The 17,286-nt window shown below is 31.9% G+C and overlaps 1 protein-coding gene across 6 annotated transcripts; it reads right to left on the minus strand.

Moving 5' to 3' along the window:
• Positions 1-972: 972 nt before the first annotated feature.
• Positions 973-16,844, minus strand: LOC148273259 (potassium/sodium hyperpolarization-activated cyclic nucleotide-gated channel 1-like). 6 transcript variants are annotated; one of them, XM_088238956.1, is made up of 11 exons: positions 16,479-16,513; positions 15,122-15,320; positions 13,283-13,507; positions 11,353-11,418; positions 10,462-10,678; positions 9,348-9,446; positions 6,002-6,075; positions 5,788-5,905; positions 5,169-5,389; positions 3,475-3,602; positions 973-1,134 (listed from the first exon to the last, which is right to left on the minus strand). In XM_088238956.1, exons 4-11 carry the CDS (start codon positions 11,374-11,376, stop codon positions 1,011-1,013), a joined length of 1,005 nt encoding a protein of 334 aa, XP_088095082.1. In that variant the 5' UTR covers positions 11,377-11,418; positions 13,283-13,507; positions 15,122-15,320; positions 16,479-16,513; the 3' UTR covers positions 973-1,010. The 6 variants fall into 6 exon arrangements, with proteins under 6 accessions (XP_088095082.1, XP_088095077.1, XP_088095081.1 ...); XM_088238951.1 differs by having other exon boundaries at positions 11,353-11,527; XM_088238955.1 differs by having other exon boundaries at positions 11,353-11,527; positions 13,283-13,336; positions 15,121-15,320.
• Between the last annotated feature and the right edge of the window lie 442 nt (positions 16,845-17,286).

Raw genomic sequence — 17,286 nt, forward strand, 5'->3', positions numbered from 1 at the left:
AAGCGGATGGTGACCGGTGATGAAAAGTGGGTCACTTACGACAATGTCAAGCGACAGAGATCGTAGTCGCAAGCCACCAAAGCAGCCCAGACCGTGGCCAAGCCAGGACTGACGGCCAGGACGGTGTTGCTGTGTGTTTGGTGGGATTGGCAGGGAATACTCTACTATGAGCTGCCCATCTGTCGTAGCTCCCATAAGAAACAATTTATCAAAAAAGCAAAACAATAGAGACCCGTCAATGGTAAATATGTATAGTGCGTAAAAAAATCACTTCTCAAGTGCCATAATCTCGGGAGAAAATCCGGAAATACGTTTGTATGGAGGAAAATCAGACTGCGTTTCCTCTTAAGAAGATTAACCTCTGGACTTTTAACTGACCACTCTCATCGAGATAAAAAAAATCTAGGCAAGTGAGTGGCATTTAAATCTAATTTTTACTATATTATGACTTATCAGACTACATAACCCAACCCGGGAATTACTAGGAAACATTGAATTGTGAAATATATATTGTATAGGTACATAAATGATTTTTTAAAACCTTTACAAAAGATATTGTTCGATATTAAATATTATAAATTATCCAGATTAATGTGGGCCAGGCATTATCCGGATATGCAGAAATCTGGATAGTTGGAATAACCATTAAATTAAGACAATGTTTTGAAAGAAAATGCAAAATTTATAACATCGCTTTTTCATTGCTTTTGAAATAATACGGCGAATTGGAACCACATTAAAAACTTGCTTAAACATGTCCACTAAAGTTAATTACTTTGACCAATAAACTCATTCACATTATATTATAACATCTCCTTTATTTCCTGATAACGATCCGGATATTTGGCAATCCGGATGAGTGGATTTCGGATAAACGGAGTTCTACTGTATTTTTAATTTACATACGTAGGTATGTAGGAATAAAAAAACAATAGTTTGAAAATGGTTTAATAGTTTCACAATAGAACCTGAAATATAATGAATGTACGCTCTAATAAAAAAATGACTTCTCAGTCGTCATAAAAGCCTCTAGATTGGCTATGAACTTTCTCAGCTAGTATAGTTTTATTCATTCTTGTTGTCGCTGTACTCTCAATCTTTTTCATTATGATAGGATTAGTAGCTATCAGCTCCCTAGAAATATAAAAAGCTCATAAACATACTATATTATTATTAATAATAATAATACACTAGCAGCTATTAAGCGAGTGGCGATTAAGATGTGGCGAGACAAAAAGTCCATAGGTGGACCCCCAGAATACTAAAATGGAGACCCTTCGGAAATAAAAGGAAAGTAGGGAGACCACAGAGGTGATGGACTGACAACGTCGTCGAACTCGTGGGCCATGGCTGGAAACAGAGTGCCCAGGACAGAAGAACATGGAAAAATTTGGAAGGGGCCTATATCCAGCAATGGAGAGAAACAGGCTGATAAGAAGAAGAAGAAGCTATTAAGCAGATGCGTATATCAAGTGTACATGGTTATTAAACATTATAAATTGATGTGTGCATCTAGGCGGTTTTTTAACACATTAACTAAACTAGCAACAATCCCTTTCTGGGTAGGCCATTCCATTTCTCCACAACTCAGTTTGTCAGGAAGTTCTTCCCGGAGTTGGATGAGAGGGAGGTAGCGTTTAGTTTCAATGAACGACCTCTGAGATGACGGTTTTCATTCATAGTGAACATTGATTTCAACTTGGATATATTATATTGCTCAGTTAAGATTTTGAACGTTTCAATCAAGTCACCACGCTGCCTCCGCTCTTCCGTTGAACTTAACCCGAGCTCCCTTAAGCGGTCCTCATATGATTTATTTCTGTACTACCATTTTAGTTGCTCTTCTCTGGACTTTCGGAACTCCAGATTTGGTAGGCATACTCCAGAAGTGGACGAACATATATTATGTTATATAAATTTTGAGGAACAAATCTTGGGTGATGTGAGCGAATAGGTTTGACAATTTCGATAATATGTGATTCCCATTTAAGGTTGCAAGTAATCAACAACTCCGAGATCTTTTTGTGACGATACTGCTTGCACTTGATTTCCATCCACGGTATTTATTATTTTCGGATTTCTAGGGCCAATGTGTAGAACGGTGCATTTCTCAGGGTTTAGCGTTAAGGGCCTTTGTCCATTGAAAAATCTGATTCAGGTCATCTTGGATTTGCTGGTGGCTTATTATTGGGTAAACGACTAAGATGATTCCAGAAGAAAAACGGAAAAACACAGTTTGTGTTTTCACGAACATAAAATAACCTAATCAATGCATGTAAGGGTTGCCTAATTAAATGCATGCCATGTTGGTTATATATTTTTGTACAGCGACTATGGTGGAGGTGTATAATGGGTTTTGCACATTGGTTTAATTAGTGTCCTGACGAAGAGATATTAATAATGTATTTATTAGATTAATAATATAAAATAACCTAATTAGTATGCTTGATATTTGTGCCAAAATTTTTGCATCTGTTAGTAACAAACTTCTTTGGCAGTACATTTTGAGTAAGTGTTGTGTAGTTACAAAGTCAAATTTATAATAGCTTTTATGCTAGTTTGTCAAAAAAAAAAAGGATGGTGCCAGTGCTCATATGGGTTTAGAAAAGAAAAAACATTTAAAAATCAGCAATGCTGAAATGTAGCTTTGTGATCTTGTCATAAATCAATTACAAAACAAGCCACCTATAATCAAGTTTTACAACCAAAACAAAAAAACAAAGGCGAGTTTAAAAACTTAATAATAATTATGATTTGAGAAATACCTAATAAATAAATGTAGTACATTATAACACAAGTTTTATATAAGATTTTTTGGACAGTTAGACAACCCAAAATTAAGCTTTCATACTGAAAAAAACATTTGAAATAATATAACTCATCTTTTTGGGAATGTGGCCATACTGTTATGTCAAAAAAATTTCCCTGGCCAGAAACATGGCTCATGTCAACATTATTTCTCATCACTGTAGTTGATTGTTCATTTTATTTTGATACTTTCTTGTTCTTCTAACCCTTATCCGGGCGTAATGGTGCATAGAGCATTCCATGATTACACCAATCACAGAGTATCTCAATTTTTCGCATATTTTTTTTTTACATATTTTGCCTGCCATCAAACCACCACTGAATTTTTTTTCAATTGCTTAAGGCAACCCACCCTAACACGAATTATTTATGCCATCTAGTGTGCAAATACATTTCAGTTTATAAATTTATATCATTTAAAACAATAAATTTGGACTAGTGCAAAACTACTGGGGTAAGACTGACAAAACATGGGATGAATTTAAGGAAAGGGGAAGGTTTAGTTCAAAATACAAAGGATATGCGTCCCGAATGGGGGATTCAAACAACGCGTGGTTTATGCATTCCAGTCCACCACCACTGAATTTATTGTGGTGTAATTTAAAAATAAAGAGTTAATGTATGCTATCTTGGTGTAAGCAGTATCCAAATATATTTTCAACTTACCTAAAGTCACTTCTGTCCATGCGAAACAATTCTGTTGTCTCTAAAGCAACTACTGTAGCAATTCTTTTATTGTCCTTCATTATCAGGGAAACTTCACCAAAGTAATCACCATCGTCCAAATGAAATATCTATTGTTAAATTGAACTTGAATAGCAATAAGGTGTCATGCATAATTTTATTTATTTTACAAAGTATAGAGAACTGCCAAGTGACTCAAAACCTTGATAGTGTACCTTTTGATAACAGATTTTTTTTACAATTTTTTTTATTCATAACAGAAAGGAAAAATACATAGTTTTATTTTGAAAAAATATTCAAGTATATTTTGTTAAAACAATTGTGTAATCTTAATGAGAAATTAAAAATTCTTTTGAAAAATAAAAATTGAAAAACATATAAACTAAAATTATAGGCCAATTATAATTTTATATATATTACTCTCAGCCTCTGTATATTTACTATCGGCCTCGTGGTGTAATGGTCAGCACGTTTGCCTACCATGCAAGAGGTCTCGGGTTCGATTCCCGACAGGGTTGGCATGAAATATTGATTGAAAAAGGTGTTTTTACACTAGAACATTTCACACTCCCTGGACTGGTACCTGAAGCGTAAGACTGATCATCTTACCTTTATGTAACGAAAAATGATCAAGATACGCTGCGATTGGTGTACCAATATATTGCCCTATGAACCATTAGGTGCGAAAAGGGAATGATGATGATATATTACTTTGCATCATTCCACTATTAAAAAAAATATATATATGTTAACATATTATTTTTAAGCTAAGCAAAACTACGTAACCGACGACAATGTAGGCGATTACGTTAGCTCGCACCACTGTCAGAGTTATAAGCAAAACAGCGTTACCACCACTTTCTTAGAAGCGGAAGGATTTAAAACAATTTGGCTGTCATTTCAGTATTGGCAGTAACCAACCATTATAAATCCCATTTACCGAATTATTAAAAAGAATATATATGGAACAAAAATAAAAAAAACCTTCTGCACAATTCACTATTTGTCGCTTACTTTGTTCTGCCGATTATGACTCTATATGTTTTAATAGTCAACAGTCAACAGTACCCAATGTCACCTGATTTTATAGATGGTCAAAAGTTTCCAAACGCGGGTTGCGATAAGAACTGATTTATAAACTAGAATATTTCACACTTGTTACTATCATTCCCCTCTCCGTACCCAGTGGTACATGGGGGACCACATTGGTTAAACAAATGCAGCGTATTTCGATCATCAATTACATGAAGGTAAGGTGATCAGTCTCGCACTTTAGATGCCATTCCAGGAACAATGAAATATTACGGTTTGAACAATTTTTAAAATCAATATTTCACTTCTACCCTGCTAGGAATTGCACCCAGGACCACGAGAATGGTAGGCAATGATGCCAACCACTACGCAACAAGGCGGACTTATCTGCACTCGAATTCCTTATTCGGGATTTTTACCTAAGAACAGCCGTTGAGTTAAAAAAAAACCGGGACTCTGGTTCCATTTCACATACAGAACTGTATCTTTCATCTGCCTAGAAACAGAGTGTGTCTCTCGCTTTTTAAGAATGCATATACTCATAAAACACTTGACATCTACCTCAAATTAAGAAAAATCTCATTTACATTGTAAAACAGTCTAGGGGATTAAAACTAGACTAAGAGAATAATTGTAATTTCAACCTCTTTTCCAGTAGGAGAAAATACTGCCACAGTTCCATTGGAAATAAAGTACATGCAATCTCCCAAGGAACTCGCTCTAGCTATAATATCACCGGGAAGATAAACTTCATAATTAAGTTTGCTGAGAATGCACCCCAATTGAAGCTGAGACACATCTTGGAATATTTCACTTTTCACAAGATTCTTACAAGTGTCTAAAGTAACCTCAGACCTTAAATGCTCTGAAAAAGATTTAAGATTTGCAACATTTTACCTAAATAATATTTAAATAAAATGTCGGTTGTAACATGTATGCCCTCAGACTCAATTACATAAATATATACAAGAGTGTAGTTTAATAGTAATTGCTTGTTATTATTTAATGAATTATTTAATCAAACATAAAATTTAAACAGCTGTTTTTTATCATTTATATATATGTATAGAGTTCTAAAAATAAACGTAAATGGTCCAAAAAATGTGCACAATATAATTATACACATTTTGTGTATTCACATGTATTCATTACCTATCTTTGTAGTTTCTGCTGTTGAATTAATTAAATAAATAAATAAAGCAATAAGAAATCAAAATAAGCTGCAGTTAGCCTAATTATACCTACCAGTAAATTAATGTTTACCTGACAGAGCTGATAACAGATATTCTTCTTTGAAATATCTCTTTTGAAATCTGTAGTCAAAATATTCTAAAAACCTTTTTTGCGTCAGTTCAGGCAGTTGTTTGTACTTCATATATTCCTAAAATAATATTTGTTTCACATGAAACTTTTTATTTTTTCCTTTCCATATATATAATTCATATGAGAACAGCCTTACAAAGATAAGTAATTTTACCTCAATTTGACTTATCATTCCGAGATACTCGTTGCTAACATTACTATCTCCCTGAATTTCTTCATTAACAGCAGCTATAATATAATTATTTAAAAAAATTAAATTTGTGAGTGAAAATTCCTGATGGAAGTTCAGGAAGTTCTTTAATCCACAAATTTGCATCGCTTTCGCAACATCTTCGAGACTGGTGTCTTTATTAAGAAATTCAATCTATTTATACAAAACAGAGGTAGGGATAGAGAATCCAAAATTATATGAGAGTAAATAAAATTGAATTATTTTTGTCTCGAGGATCATATACAAGGTGTTTCAGGTTAACTAATGAGTTGATATAATGTTATTTCTAATGAGTTTATATATATATATATTATTTTGAACTGTCCCATCCTTCGTGAGTCTGATTTCGGTTATTAATATAATTATTCATTAACCACATTAGTCTACAGGGTGTTTGTTAAACCCTGTTACTTCCGAAACTACGATGATCAATATGAGCAATACATTTAAAAATCGATGCATTTTAAAAAAAAATAGGTCAAAATAATTTATTTTTTTTAATTAAAAAAAAAAACCTCATGGTTCCCTTCTCACCCGCTCCGAAACGGATTTCGGATTGCTCGGAAGCAACATTTTGTATGAGTTTAGCACGATTTCCACAACAAAGAGAAATTTTACATTAATTTACGAATATTTCACTTTATATCCACACTATTCAATCAAAACATTAACAACGCCACAATGCCATACGATTTACAAACATTTGTTTCACTGTGACAGTGTTAGGTTATAAGATTTTACCATTCATATTCCACATCTATTTTATAGAAGTATTTATAATTCATTATTGATTTGCCAGTAATCCTACATAGTCGTTTCATTGTAATTACAATAATCAGTTACACTTAATTCACTGGTTTGAATCGATTCCTTACAAACTTTGCACGTTAAGTGCTAAAAACATCATCATTCCCTTTCCGCACCTAATGGTGCATAGAGCACTGAATTGGTACACCAATCGCAGCGTATCTTGACCATTTTTTGTTACATGAAGGTAAGATGATCAGTCTTACGCTTCAGGTACCAGTCCAGGGACTATGAAATATTCTAGTGTAAAAACACCCTTTTTAAATAAATATTTCAAATCAACCATGTCGGGAATCAAACCCGAGACCTCGTGCGTGGCAGGCTAACGCGCTGACCATAACACCACGAGACGGACACAAAACTATACATGTATGTAAAGGAAATGTATTCCCTTAAATTTGGAATTTTACAGCGTTATGCGTTGTCGATAAAGCAGTGCTTTACAGTTTGAAGGTAAAACAGATAAAACCAAGATGGTGACATTTTGTCAGATATTTACATGGCCGAAGTAAATAAAGAATATGTATTGTTGGAATAAATCATAAAATAATACTAATAGAAAATTGATTAACCATCAAATACACTGATATTTTTTTGATAAAGTACAATAACTAGATGCATTATCTTTTCTAAAAAAAATATTTTCCATCATTCTGTCGGAATTTTAAAAGCTTTTATTTAGAAGGCATGACCTGTATTGATTTGGATAGTTAAATGTATATCCTTTGTAATTATTATTATGTAGCTGCAAGTCATGTTGAAATCTTGCCCCTGTATGTTACTAAAATTTAACATAATTGGAAATGGGGAACTAGAATCTCAACCGTTCTTGTGCTCTGTAGCTGCAAGACGTGTTGGGATGTTTTTTGTAAAGCGCCCTTGTGGTGATTTTCACAAAAATGGCGCTATGATGGGTTTCTGCATTTTTATGTTTTTCTTCTTTTTTTTTTTTGCACCACAACAGGCCAGGAGACCCAATTACAGTGGTGAATTACAATACAGAATACCCGGGCTTGAGAAAACTCACATTAAATTTTTGTGTTCTCACCGGGAATCGAACCTGGAACCTTCCATGCTTGAGTTATTTTACGATTTACGACACCAATATTTTACGATTACATCCAAGAACGAATCAGCGCATTGTCATGTTTAAATTATTTTTTCCAGAGTTTCCTATAATCACCACTGGCGGCAGCACCTCATGATTGAATAATTTGAATTAATTAAAAAATCTGCTTGCATTAATATTCCGTAACATTTTACAGCAAATTTCATAAAAATAATGCTAACAGAAAGTTGCAAGCGTTTTTCAAAAAAAAATTTTTTTTCTTTTTTGTTTCAAAAAGTATATAAATTAGATATATATTAAATAACTATCTGCAACATGCCACGTGTTTTTTTTATTTTTTATATATTTAAAAAAATATTTTGGCAATTCACCTTTTTTTCATTTTTTAAATACGATTTGAAATTTTCCACATTAATATTTTTTCCCACTTTAATATTGTCTGCATAAATCACTCTTTAGACGTTACTACAAAGTTATTTAATCAATTTTGCTGACAACTGTCTTTCTAATCAAGCTATATTTTAAGGACTATAGTCACTCTACTATATTGAAAATATATCGATGTATTTAATGCTAATCTAAAACGGGGATTCCTTTACCCGGCCTTAAGGGTGGAGGTGGAGATGTCAGCCCCGTATTGAGATCGTTGTTAGTTGTAAGAAATGATTGCTAATGTGTAACAAGTCGTGTGTATTGTTGTTAGTTTTTTGAAGGTGGAAGGGAAATTATATCTCTGATCTTTATTCTTTCGTTTTTAGCATTTTAAGTTTAACTATCAATTTTCTACTATGGTTTTTAGCACATAACGTGCAAAGCTTGTAAGGAATCGATTCAAACCAGTGAATTGGGTGTAGCTGATTATTGATTGTAATCATAATGAAACGATTATGTTGAATTACTGGCAAATCAATAATGAAATACTCGTATAAAATATATGTGAATTATGAATGAAAGTAAAATCTTATAACCTAACACTGTCACAGTGAAATAAATGTTCGTGAATCGGATCGCATTGTGGCGTTGTTAATGTTTTGATTGAATAGTGTGGATAAAAAGTGTAAATCAATGTGAAATATCTTTTTATTGTTGAAATCGTGCTAAACTCACAAAATGTGATGTTTACATCAGTTTTGTTGCTCGGATTTCGGAGGGGGCGAGAGGAAAGCGCGGGCGGCGCGGTGTGCGGCGCATCTGACTCCCCCCTCCGCACTCCTGGTTTCACCCTGCGGAAGTAAGCAACCATTTGTTTTTTTTAAATAAATTAAAACTGTTTTTGAACTAATTTAAAAAAAAAAGTTAGTAACGATCATCGTGGTGTCGGATGTGACAGGGATTATAACAAACACGCTGTAGGTTTAGTACAGGGCACAATGCACAATACACAATATTCAATACACTTTATTTGTTGATTACCGCATAAATAAATTTTGAAGATTCCAGTTGCTAACATTATCAGCATTGTTATGATGATTTCTCCTACGTGAATTGGGGGAATAGTTCCATATCCACATGCTACAGAAACAAACAAAAAAAACCCATTCATATATGAAAACAACATTATTCTATAGTCAGGCTGTGGTTTGGTGGACGGTATTGAATTGTTCTTCTTTATTTATTTTTTAAGTCAATCCATCCTAAGAAAGATGATTTCTACCATAAAGGGTAAAATGTAAACATAGCATTAGAAATACGATTGAGTAAAAATAAGAGCCAAGAAAACCATTCAGCTCATTTTGTAATAGGAAGTTTCTTATCTGGTTGACAATTTCAGGATCAAGGATGGAGAGAAGTCATGATATGTTAAAAGGGGACCTAAGTATATCTTTTTAAAGAGGAGTACATACTATATTTGTCTTATTATTTATTTTTTTAAACTTATTTGATAAATCACATTTATCTTATTTTTTGTTTTGTACACCATTTTGTAAAAAGGGCCTAAATTATATTGTAGTGTTATTTGCTACCATCAATATACAAGTTTTGTATGAACTAAGGAAATATTTATACATCTTTCTCACATCAATGATTTCATGTGTATTGTATTGTATGCTACCTAGGTTTTTTTTCATTGTTGAGTGAAATGCAATATTTGCTATAAATCTTAGATGTAGCTAGTAAGTATAGGATTGACATGTCTATTTATTATATGTCAGTGGTTGTGGTTGTGACCCCGTATTAACTATTAAATCCCGCTGGCTCAAAAAATACACGCGTGGCGATGGTGGGTCAGATTAGACCCAGTTTCAAAAGTCACATTTTTTGTCATTTTTTGTGAAGTTTTCAGTATTATTTAACCATCAAAATATGTAAATGGATTATGAAGGAAAGTGACAGGTATAAAAATGACTTTTGTCATAATCGAGAATTTTCAATACTACTGGGTCTTATTGGACCCATCTTCGGTACGTATATATACGTTAATAAAATTTTAAAAAGCCACTATAATTTGGCATTGCCATAATTAAAATTACTTTTACGTAAATGTAAGATTAACTGGTCTCTAATACTGTATAAATTACAAACTTACTTGAAAATGTCACTAAGGAGAAAAACAGACCATAATAGTATTTTACTATAAGTGAATCCGAATTTTCCAGTCTAAGAGTCCACAAGTGATCTTCCAAATGTCCTGTATTTATCATAGCCGTTCCAAATACATTGAATAAACATATTGTACTATTAAAAAACAAAATGAAATCAACTAAGCGGCGACTGTATTTAATTGGAAAACATTTTAAAAACATCTGGAAAAAGGAAAATCATACTAATGTTGTATAGGCATGCTTTTGTTTTTTGTCTATTATTTAAAAAATATTTACTTAAATACTGTATTTTTTTCTTTCAATATACATGCTTAATTTAATGTTTAAAAAAACACATAATGCCAACCTGCTAAAAAGATATTTATCAAAATTTTTCATTTTCAGTATTTTGAAAACTGGGAGTTATAGAGAATTTGCATTATTTATAAGAATTAATTTGTCATACATTTTAGATTTAAAAAATAATAAATAATAAAAAATATAAATATTTATCACTTCATGAAATGTAAATTACATTTTCTTTAACAGGTGCAAAACATGCACATGTCTTTAAAAACAACAGACTATGTTTTCAACAGACTAACTCTCGAAACAACTATGAAGATTCCCAACTATTCCATACTTTTCTAACTTTCTGATCAAAGGTTTTTGATTTATACGAAATGTCGAATGCCAGTTATTTTAGTTCAATACATTTTAATCTTGATTCAGTTGGGAATCAAACCCAGGACTACACAATACCTTAACATACTGAACACAATACCTACTTTTGAATTGAAAATTTATGAATAATCACTACATTTTATACAAATATAGGTATTTCTTGGTAAAAGGCTTAGGATTTAAAAAAAGTCAATAAATATTAAGTTATGTACCTCGGAGAAGCAAGCAAAATACATCGTAAATGTTGAATAGCGAAAGATTTTAAGCAGGGATATAATCTGTATATAAAGGAAACTTATATTGTATTTTGTGAAACACATCAAAGCCACTGTATCTGTAGGAAAAGATGTTACAAGATCGATGAAAAAATATCCCAATATGTATGTCCTGTAAACAAATATCATCCATTATTTTCCATATTGGACATCCGCTGCCGACTGCCGCTACGGGATGCGAACCTGACTTGGGAGGAGTCACAGGAACTGACAAATATGCCTGGAGGCTCTTCGTGGACACCATATATGCTCCCACTAGGCGGACATGATACTAAAGTCATTAGACTCAAGTAAAAATGACAATAAAAACGCATCTATTATTATACAGGGTGTTCTTTAAACCCTTTCACATTTGAAACCACGATGATCAGTATGAGCAAGAAGACATATTGGCACATTAAAATAAATTTTTAGAATTAATAAAAATTTACAAAATTAAAAAACAAATGGTTACTTACTTCTGCAGGGGAGAAACGAGGAGGTGGGGGGAGTCTGATATACCGTCAACCGCGCGGTGGCGCCCCCCTTGCTTCTCCCCTGCAGAAATAAGCAACTATTTCTTTTTTTTTTAATATTATCTTTTTAAAAAAATTGTTCGTTCTAAATATTTTTTAAGTGTGCTAATATGTCTTCTTGCCCATACCGATCATCGTGGTTTCGGATGTGACAGGGTTTAAAGAACAACCTGTGTTATTTAAAAAAAAATATATTTACATTCTTATAATTTACCCAAATATTTCAATTTTGGTGACCATTTTCAACGAGTTGTAAATAACTCACTATTAGAAAATGGAAATCTTGTTGGGTTTAAACCTTGAACCTCTGATCCGTGAATCCGCAACACTAGCCACGGGACCACCACCCGATTCAAATAATATAGAAAAACTTAACAAAGAGATTTTAATGATCATTTTATCGAAATCATTATTTAAATTTGGTTTTAAGCTATACCGACATGGAACTTTTCCTGAATATATCCAGTCTCTCGCAACGTCGATTTAATGCAGATTTAATTTGCATGTTTAAGATACTTAATAGTTTATTTGATGTCCCGACTATTCTCCAACATCTCTTAGTGTTCCTTCACGTAGACTCAGAAATAATGAAATTCTGTTACTCGGTCATCATAAGACTAATTATGGTTTCCATGCGCCTCTACCCCAGAATGATCAGATTTGTAAATGAAAATCAAGATCTCAATTATTTTGATTGTATATTGAGTTTTTTTACAAATAGGCTGAAGAAATATTCATAGGATAAATTCACTGTATTTTTGTAGAATTAACCTGGATTCCATAATGCCTGTCTAATGTATTAACTTGTCTTTGTTGTATTCCTTCTATTATTTGTTACTGTATTATTATTGTTTTTCGTTATTTAATTTGTTTAAATTGGACATTGTCCGTAAATTTGTTAAATGAATAAATAAATTTAGCCAGTACTCTCAGGTAAAAATCCTGCAAAAGGAAATTGACTGGAGATTAGTCGGTCTCATGGAAAATATTTTTTTTATTTATTAGGTTATTGCGTTTGCCAGGCATTAAATAAATAAATAATTGTAACACAATAAATATCGATCCGCCGTATTGTATTTTACCATGCCGTATTTTTTGCCGTGGTGTAAATTGGGCCAATCATGCGATATCACGCAGCGGGCTCGTGGTTTGCACGTGCACAGCGGTTCAGTCTCCATGAATCTACAGTATGTGTTCGTTTCCATGAGACTACTTAAAAAAATATTTTACTCTACAGGACATGTCAATGCTTATGGGGTTTCTGAAAATTACAATTCAAATAAAGAAAAAATGTAAAGCGCTATTTAAAAAATGCAATAATAATGTATTAAGTGATTTTTTATTTTACTCACTTGGCGACTTGCTTTTTATCTAAAAGGATGACCCTGGAACGTTCTAGCGTCATTCCGGTCAAAAATGTCAAAAATATATCCAAAAGGAAAAATATTTCAGTAATCAAAATAGCAATATCGATAAGTTTTAAATTCATTTCCTTTCTTAAAATAAATGACAGTCTCATGGGAACCATTATGTAGAAAAGTAAATATACAATTGTCATTATCACCTCCCACCACATTCTGTAGGAAAAAAATATGGTTCAATCAATTCACGCAGATATAAGTTTTTATATAAAAATATACAGAAAATGTTATAATAATAATATTTTTTAATCCGGTGTAGAACCAAACATATTAGCTTCATAAAACAATAAAAAAATGCAAAAAAATAATAATTAAAATGAATAAAAATAAACTACAATGCTTTGAGTATGTCCAAATGTTTGAAGACACGCTAGATTTCCTCCCTCGGGAGTTATTTTTTTATTTAAAAAAAGAATAATTAGCTAAGCCTCTTCTTTAGAGACTTGTCAGCAGTTGGGAAATAGGATATGGAAGGAAGTTATAAAAAATATACCACAACACCCAGATCAATTGAGTAAAAATATTTCTTGGATTTATTTCTTGCAACTGGCGGGAATCGAACCCGCGACGCCAGTTTCACAGTTGGCCGTCTAACCAACTGTGTCACGACGTCTGTCAGACAAAACTAAACAAAAGACTCAGACAACCTTTACAAAAGATGTTAAAAATATTATCATTAACAGTAGAATGTGAATTTTAAATGTAAAAATATTTTCTTAAATGTATGTAACCCGTAAGAGTTTATCAATAAATAAAAAAAAAACAATAATAACAATAATAAGCCCTGGAAATACCTGAACCCATAGAATTAAGAGTAGTCCAGAAAGAGCATAGAATCATATTTGAATACATCGGACTGTATCCAATAATTCCCCCACTATGCCTCACTTTTGCCGCGCGCATTCGTAATTGTTAGTAATGTCGCCGCGTAATGTTGCACGATGGGAAAAAATATAATTATAACACAAATCTAAGGTAAGAAATAAAGCAATCTGTTGATTTCTCTAAAATTTTATTGTGCACGCGGAAACATTGATTGACACAACATAGTAGATAAGTAAGGGGTCATTTAATAAGAGTAATTGAATTAATAAATTTTGAACATAAAATTTAAAACAAATTTTATTTTACATAAAACGGATATTTTTATATCATGTTAAATAATATTTGATGTTTTAAAGATAATGTCGGTAAATTGTTCACAATAGAGTTGTTTAATTTGAGATCCAATTTTCATTAGTTCTCTCATTAGATGATCAAAGTATGGTAAAAAAATTTACTACCCTAGCAACACTAACGAAATTTCCATTTTGTTTCTTTGACAATTTGACAGATGGAAAAATAATTAAATTTTTAAGTAATTCATTTGTTATATACACATTCATTTGCTAATTACACATGAAATGTGATCCCATCCTGTTTCTTTAAGATCCTAGCAGTATTTCTACACTTTAAAAGGACACAACACGGCATAGTTGAATTCAAATCAGGAGTTGCGTACTGAGCGACGTCTATAAAGAAACTATTGAGTCAAAACGTAAACCTACTCATTTATGAGTGGTTTAGTCGCCTTCTGTCTGATGTGCGTATGCGGTTTCTGGACTATTCTTAATTCTATGCCTGAACCTCAATATTCCATTCTCTAAAAGTTTTCGGAGTGCCTACTTATGTTTAAAATATTTGTTAATCGTAATAAAATATTTAGCGGATTTATTAGCTTGTCTACAACCACTCGGACATACCTAAAGCATTGTTGATGTAAGTAATTACCTAAATATGCTGAATTGATGAATATAAACGAAATTCTTAGACTCTGCGTGCCGTTTTCTTTCGTTCAAGATAGCATTATGACTCTTGAGATAATTCTTGGTTTTGGGATTCTTATTGGAAACAATTATTGAATTACGGATGTTTTTTTTTATTCTCTTCCACAAATAACTAATTTGATTTATAGAAGAGGATATATCTTCTAAAAAAATATTTAAAAGTTGGGTTTAACTTAACCTGTACTAAAATCAGAATAGGTAAACAACAAGTATTTTTTTACAATTTTAAAGTATTAAGAGTCAAAGAAATAAAGCAGAGTGAAAAAAAATATATTTTTGCTACTTATTAAAACAATATTTTGAGTTTGTCAAATTTTTTGTAGACAAGAACTGGATTCAACTCCCTGTTAATATTAACATATTACAACATAGATGAAGAACATTTAAGAGAAGGTAATATAGAAGTCTAGGCATCTACAGGGCTTATGACCTGTCATTGGCTGGTTTGAGTGGCCACTTTAGTAGTAAACAAAGAACACAACAGGAAATAATAACAAGATATTCCTCAAAAGTAAATTACTACGTACCAAAAAGTAAAACAACTTTGACTAAGAGACATTTCTCTATGGTAGGTCCAAGAATTTTTAATTAACTAGATCAGGTAACAAAAGAATCTGAGTCATTTTCGAAATTCAAATCTGGTTTGAGAAACTGGTTTGCTCGAACGGGAATGGATTTTTGCGATCAAATGTGGACTAACTGGTAAATGATTAATATGTATTTATAAAATATAATATAAATATGTATGTGCGAATATATATGTATATATGTGTGTGAATGTATGGTTATGAATGCATTACGAGTGCCCCGACTCAACACGGATTTTCTAGCGAGTCGGAGCAAGTTCACAGACATGGGTCGTTCCTGATTGTGTCGCTATTAACTGTGTTTTTTTTCTTTAACAAATATATGTATAATGTAATCAATAAATAAAAAAATAAACTTTACACACAGTGTAACATTCAGCATTCTGCCTATATTTGAACGTAAATATTCCTTAAATTATTTCATCTGTTGATGTTTGTTTGTTTGTGTCCAGTTCTTGTCTACAATGCTTTCAATGCTGGTGTTTGTGAAGTTAAAGAGCTGAAACCTTGATTTATGCAGGTTATTTATGCATATTATGCACTCTTGAAATTGCATTTAAAACAAAATTGGAAAAGTAGGAAATTTTATTTGACATATTAACATTATTTTCTTGGAGAGTATTTTTTTTAATTCTACAAAATATTGTGCTCAGTATTCCAACTTCATAATTAGTTTTATAATTAATAAATTATATAGTAAACAAAATTACTTACCAGACATTCTTATAATAAACACCAGTCACAAAGCCTTCAAAAATACATAAAGTTGACAATTGCAACAAAGGAAAGTAGAAAACCATAATCTGATTTAGAATTTAGATTACTTAGTTTATTAGTACAAAGGTTAGGTACTTATCATATTGAAATCACGAGTACCTAAATAAAAATGTTTCATAAAAAATCTGGTACATAAATAGATGTTTATCAGCACTGTTAAAAAGGCCATTAGAAACTTGACCGATCACATAGAAAAAAGATAAAATTCTGTAGCCAAATAATGTCAAACACTAAAATTGAAATGAAAAATGTAATATGGCTCTACCATGTTGAGGTAAAATGTCAAATCTAGAGTCTGTCAAAGAAGAATAAATAGCAGTAAATATCAGAAAAGCAACTGATTATTATGCAAGCAACACCGAATAAAACAGCATGTTTGGGCTTGCTTCGTTATTGATTATGAGTAGGAACTTGTTTCATCATATATAATTTATTTTATTTTATTTTATTTTATTTTATTTAGAAAACATACAGTCATACAAAATCAGTATTAAAAACAACAATTTTTTAACATAAAAAGACCAATTAAGTTTTCATAAATTAAAAAGATATAAACATTAAATGTGACAAAAAATAAAAAATAAATAAGAATTTTAGGTGAAAAAAAGATAATTGTTGACATTTGCGTTTTCCATGGAGGTAATAAATTAAAATAAATAAAAATACCGAATGTACACTCCGAGCCATCCACGCACACACATGAACGCACATATAAAACATACACAAACATATACATTACATGCGG

The sequence above is a fragment of the Micrasema longulum genome, unplaced genomic scaffold (assembly GCF_059751315.1).
Source record: "Micrasema longulum isolate JH-2025_06_02 unplaced genomic scaffold, ASM5975131v1 h1tg002022l, whole genome shotgun sequence".
NCBI lineage: Eukaryota > Metazoa > Arthropoda > Insecta > Trichoptera > Brachycentridae > Micrasema > Micrasema longulum.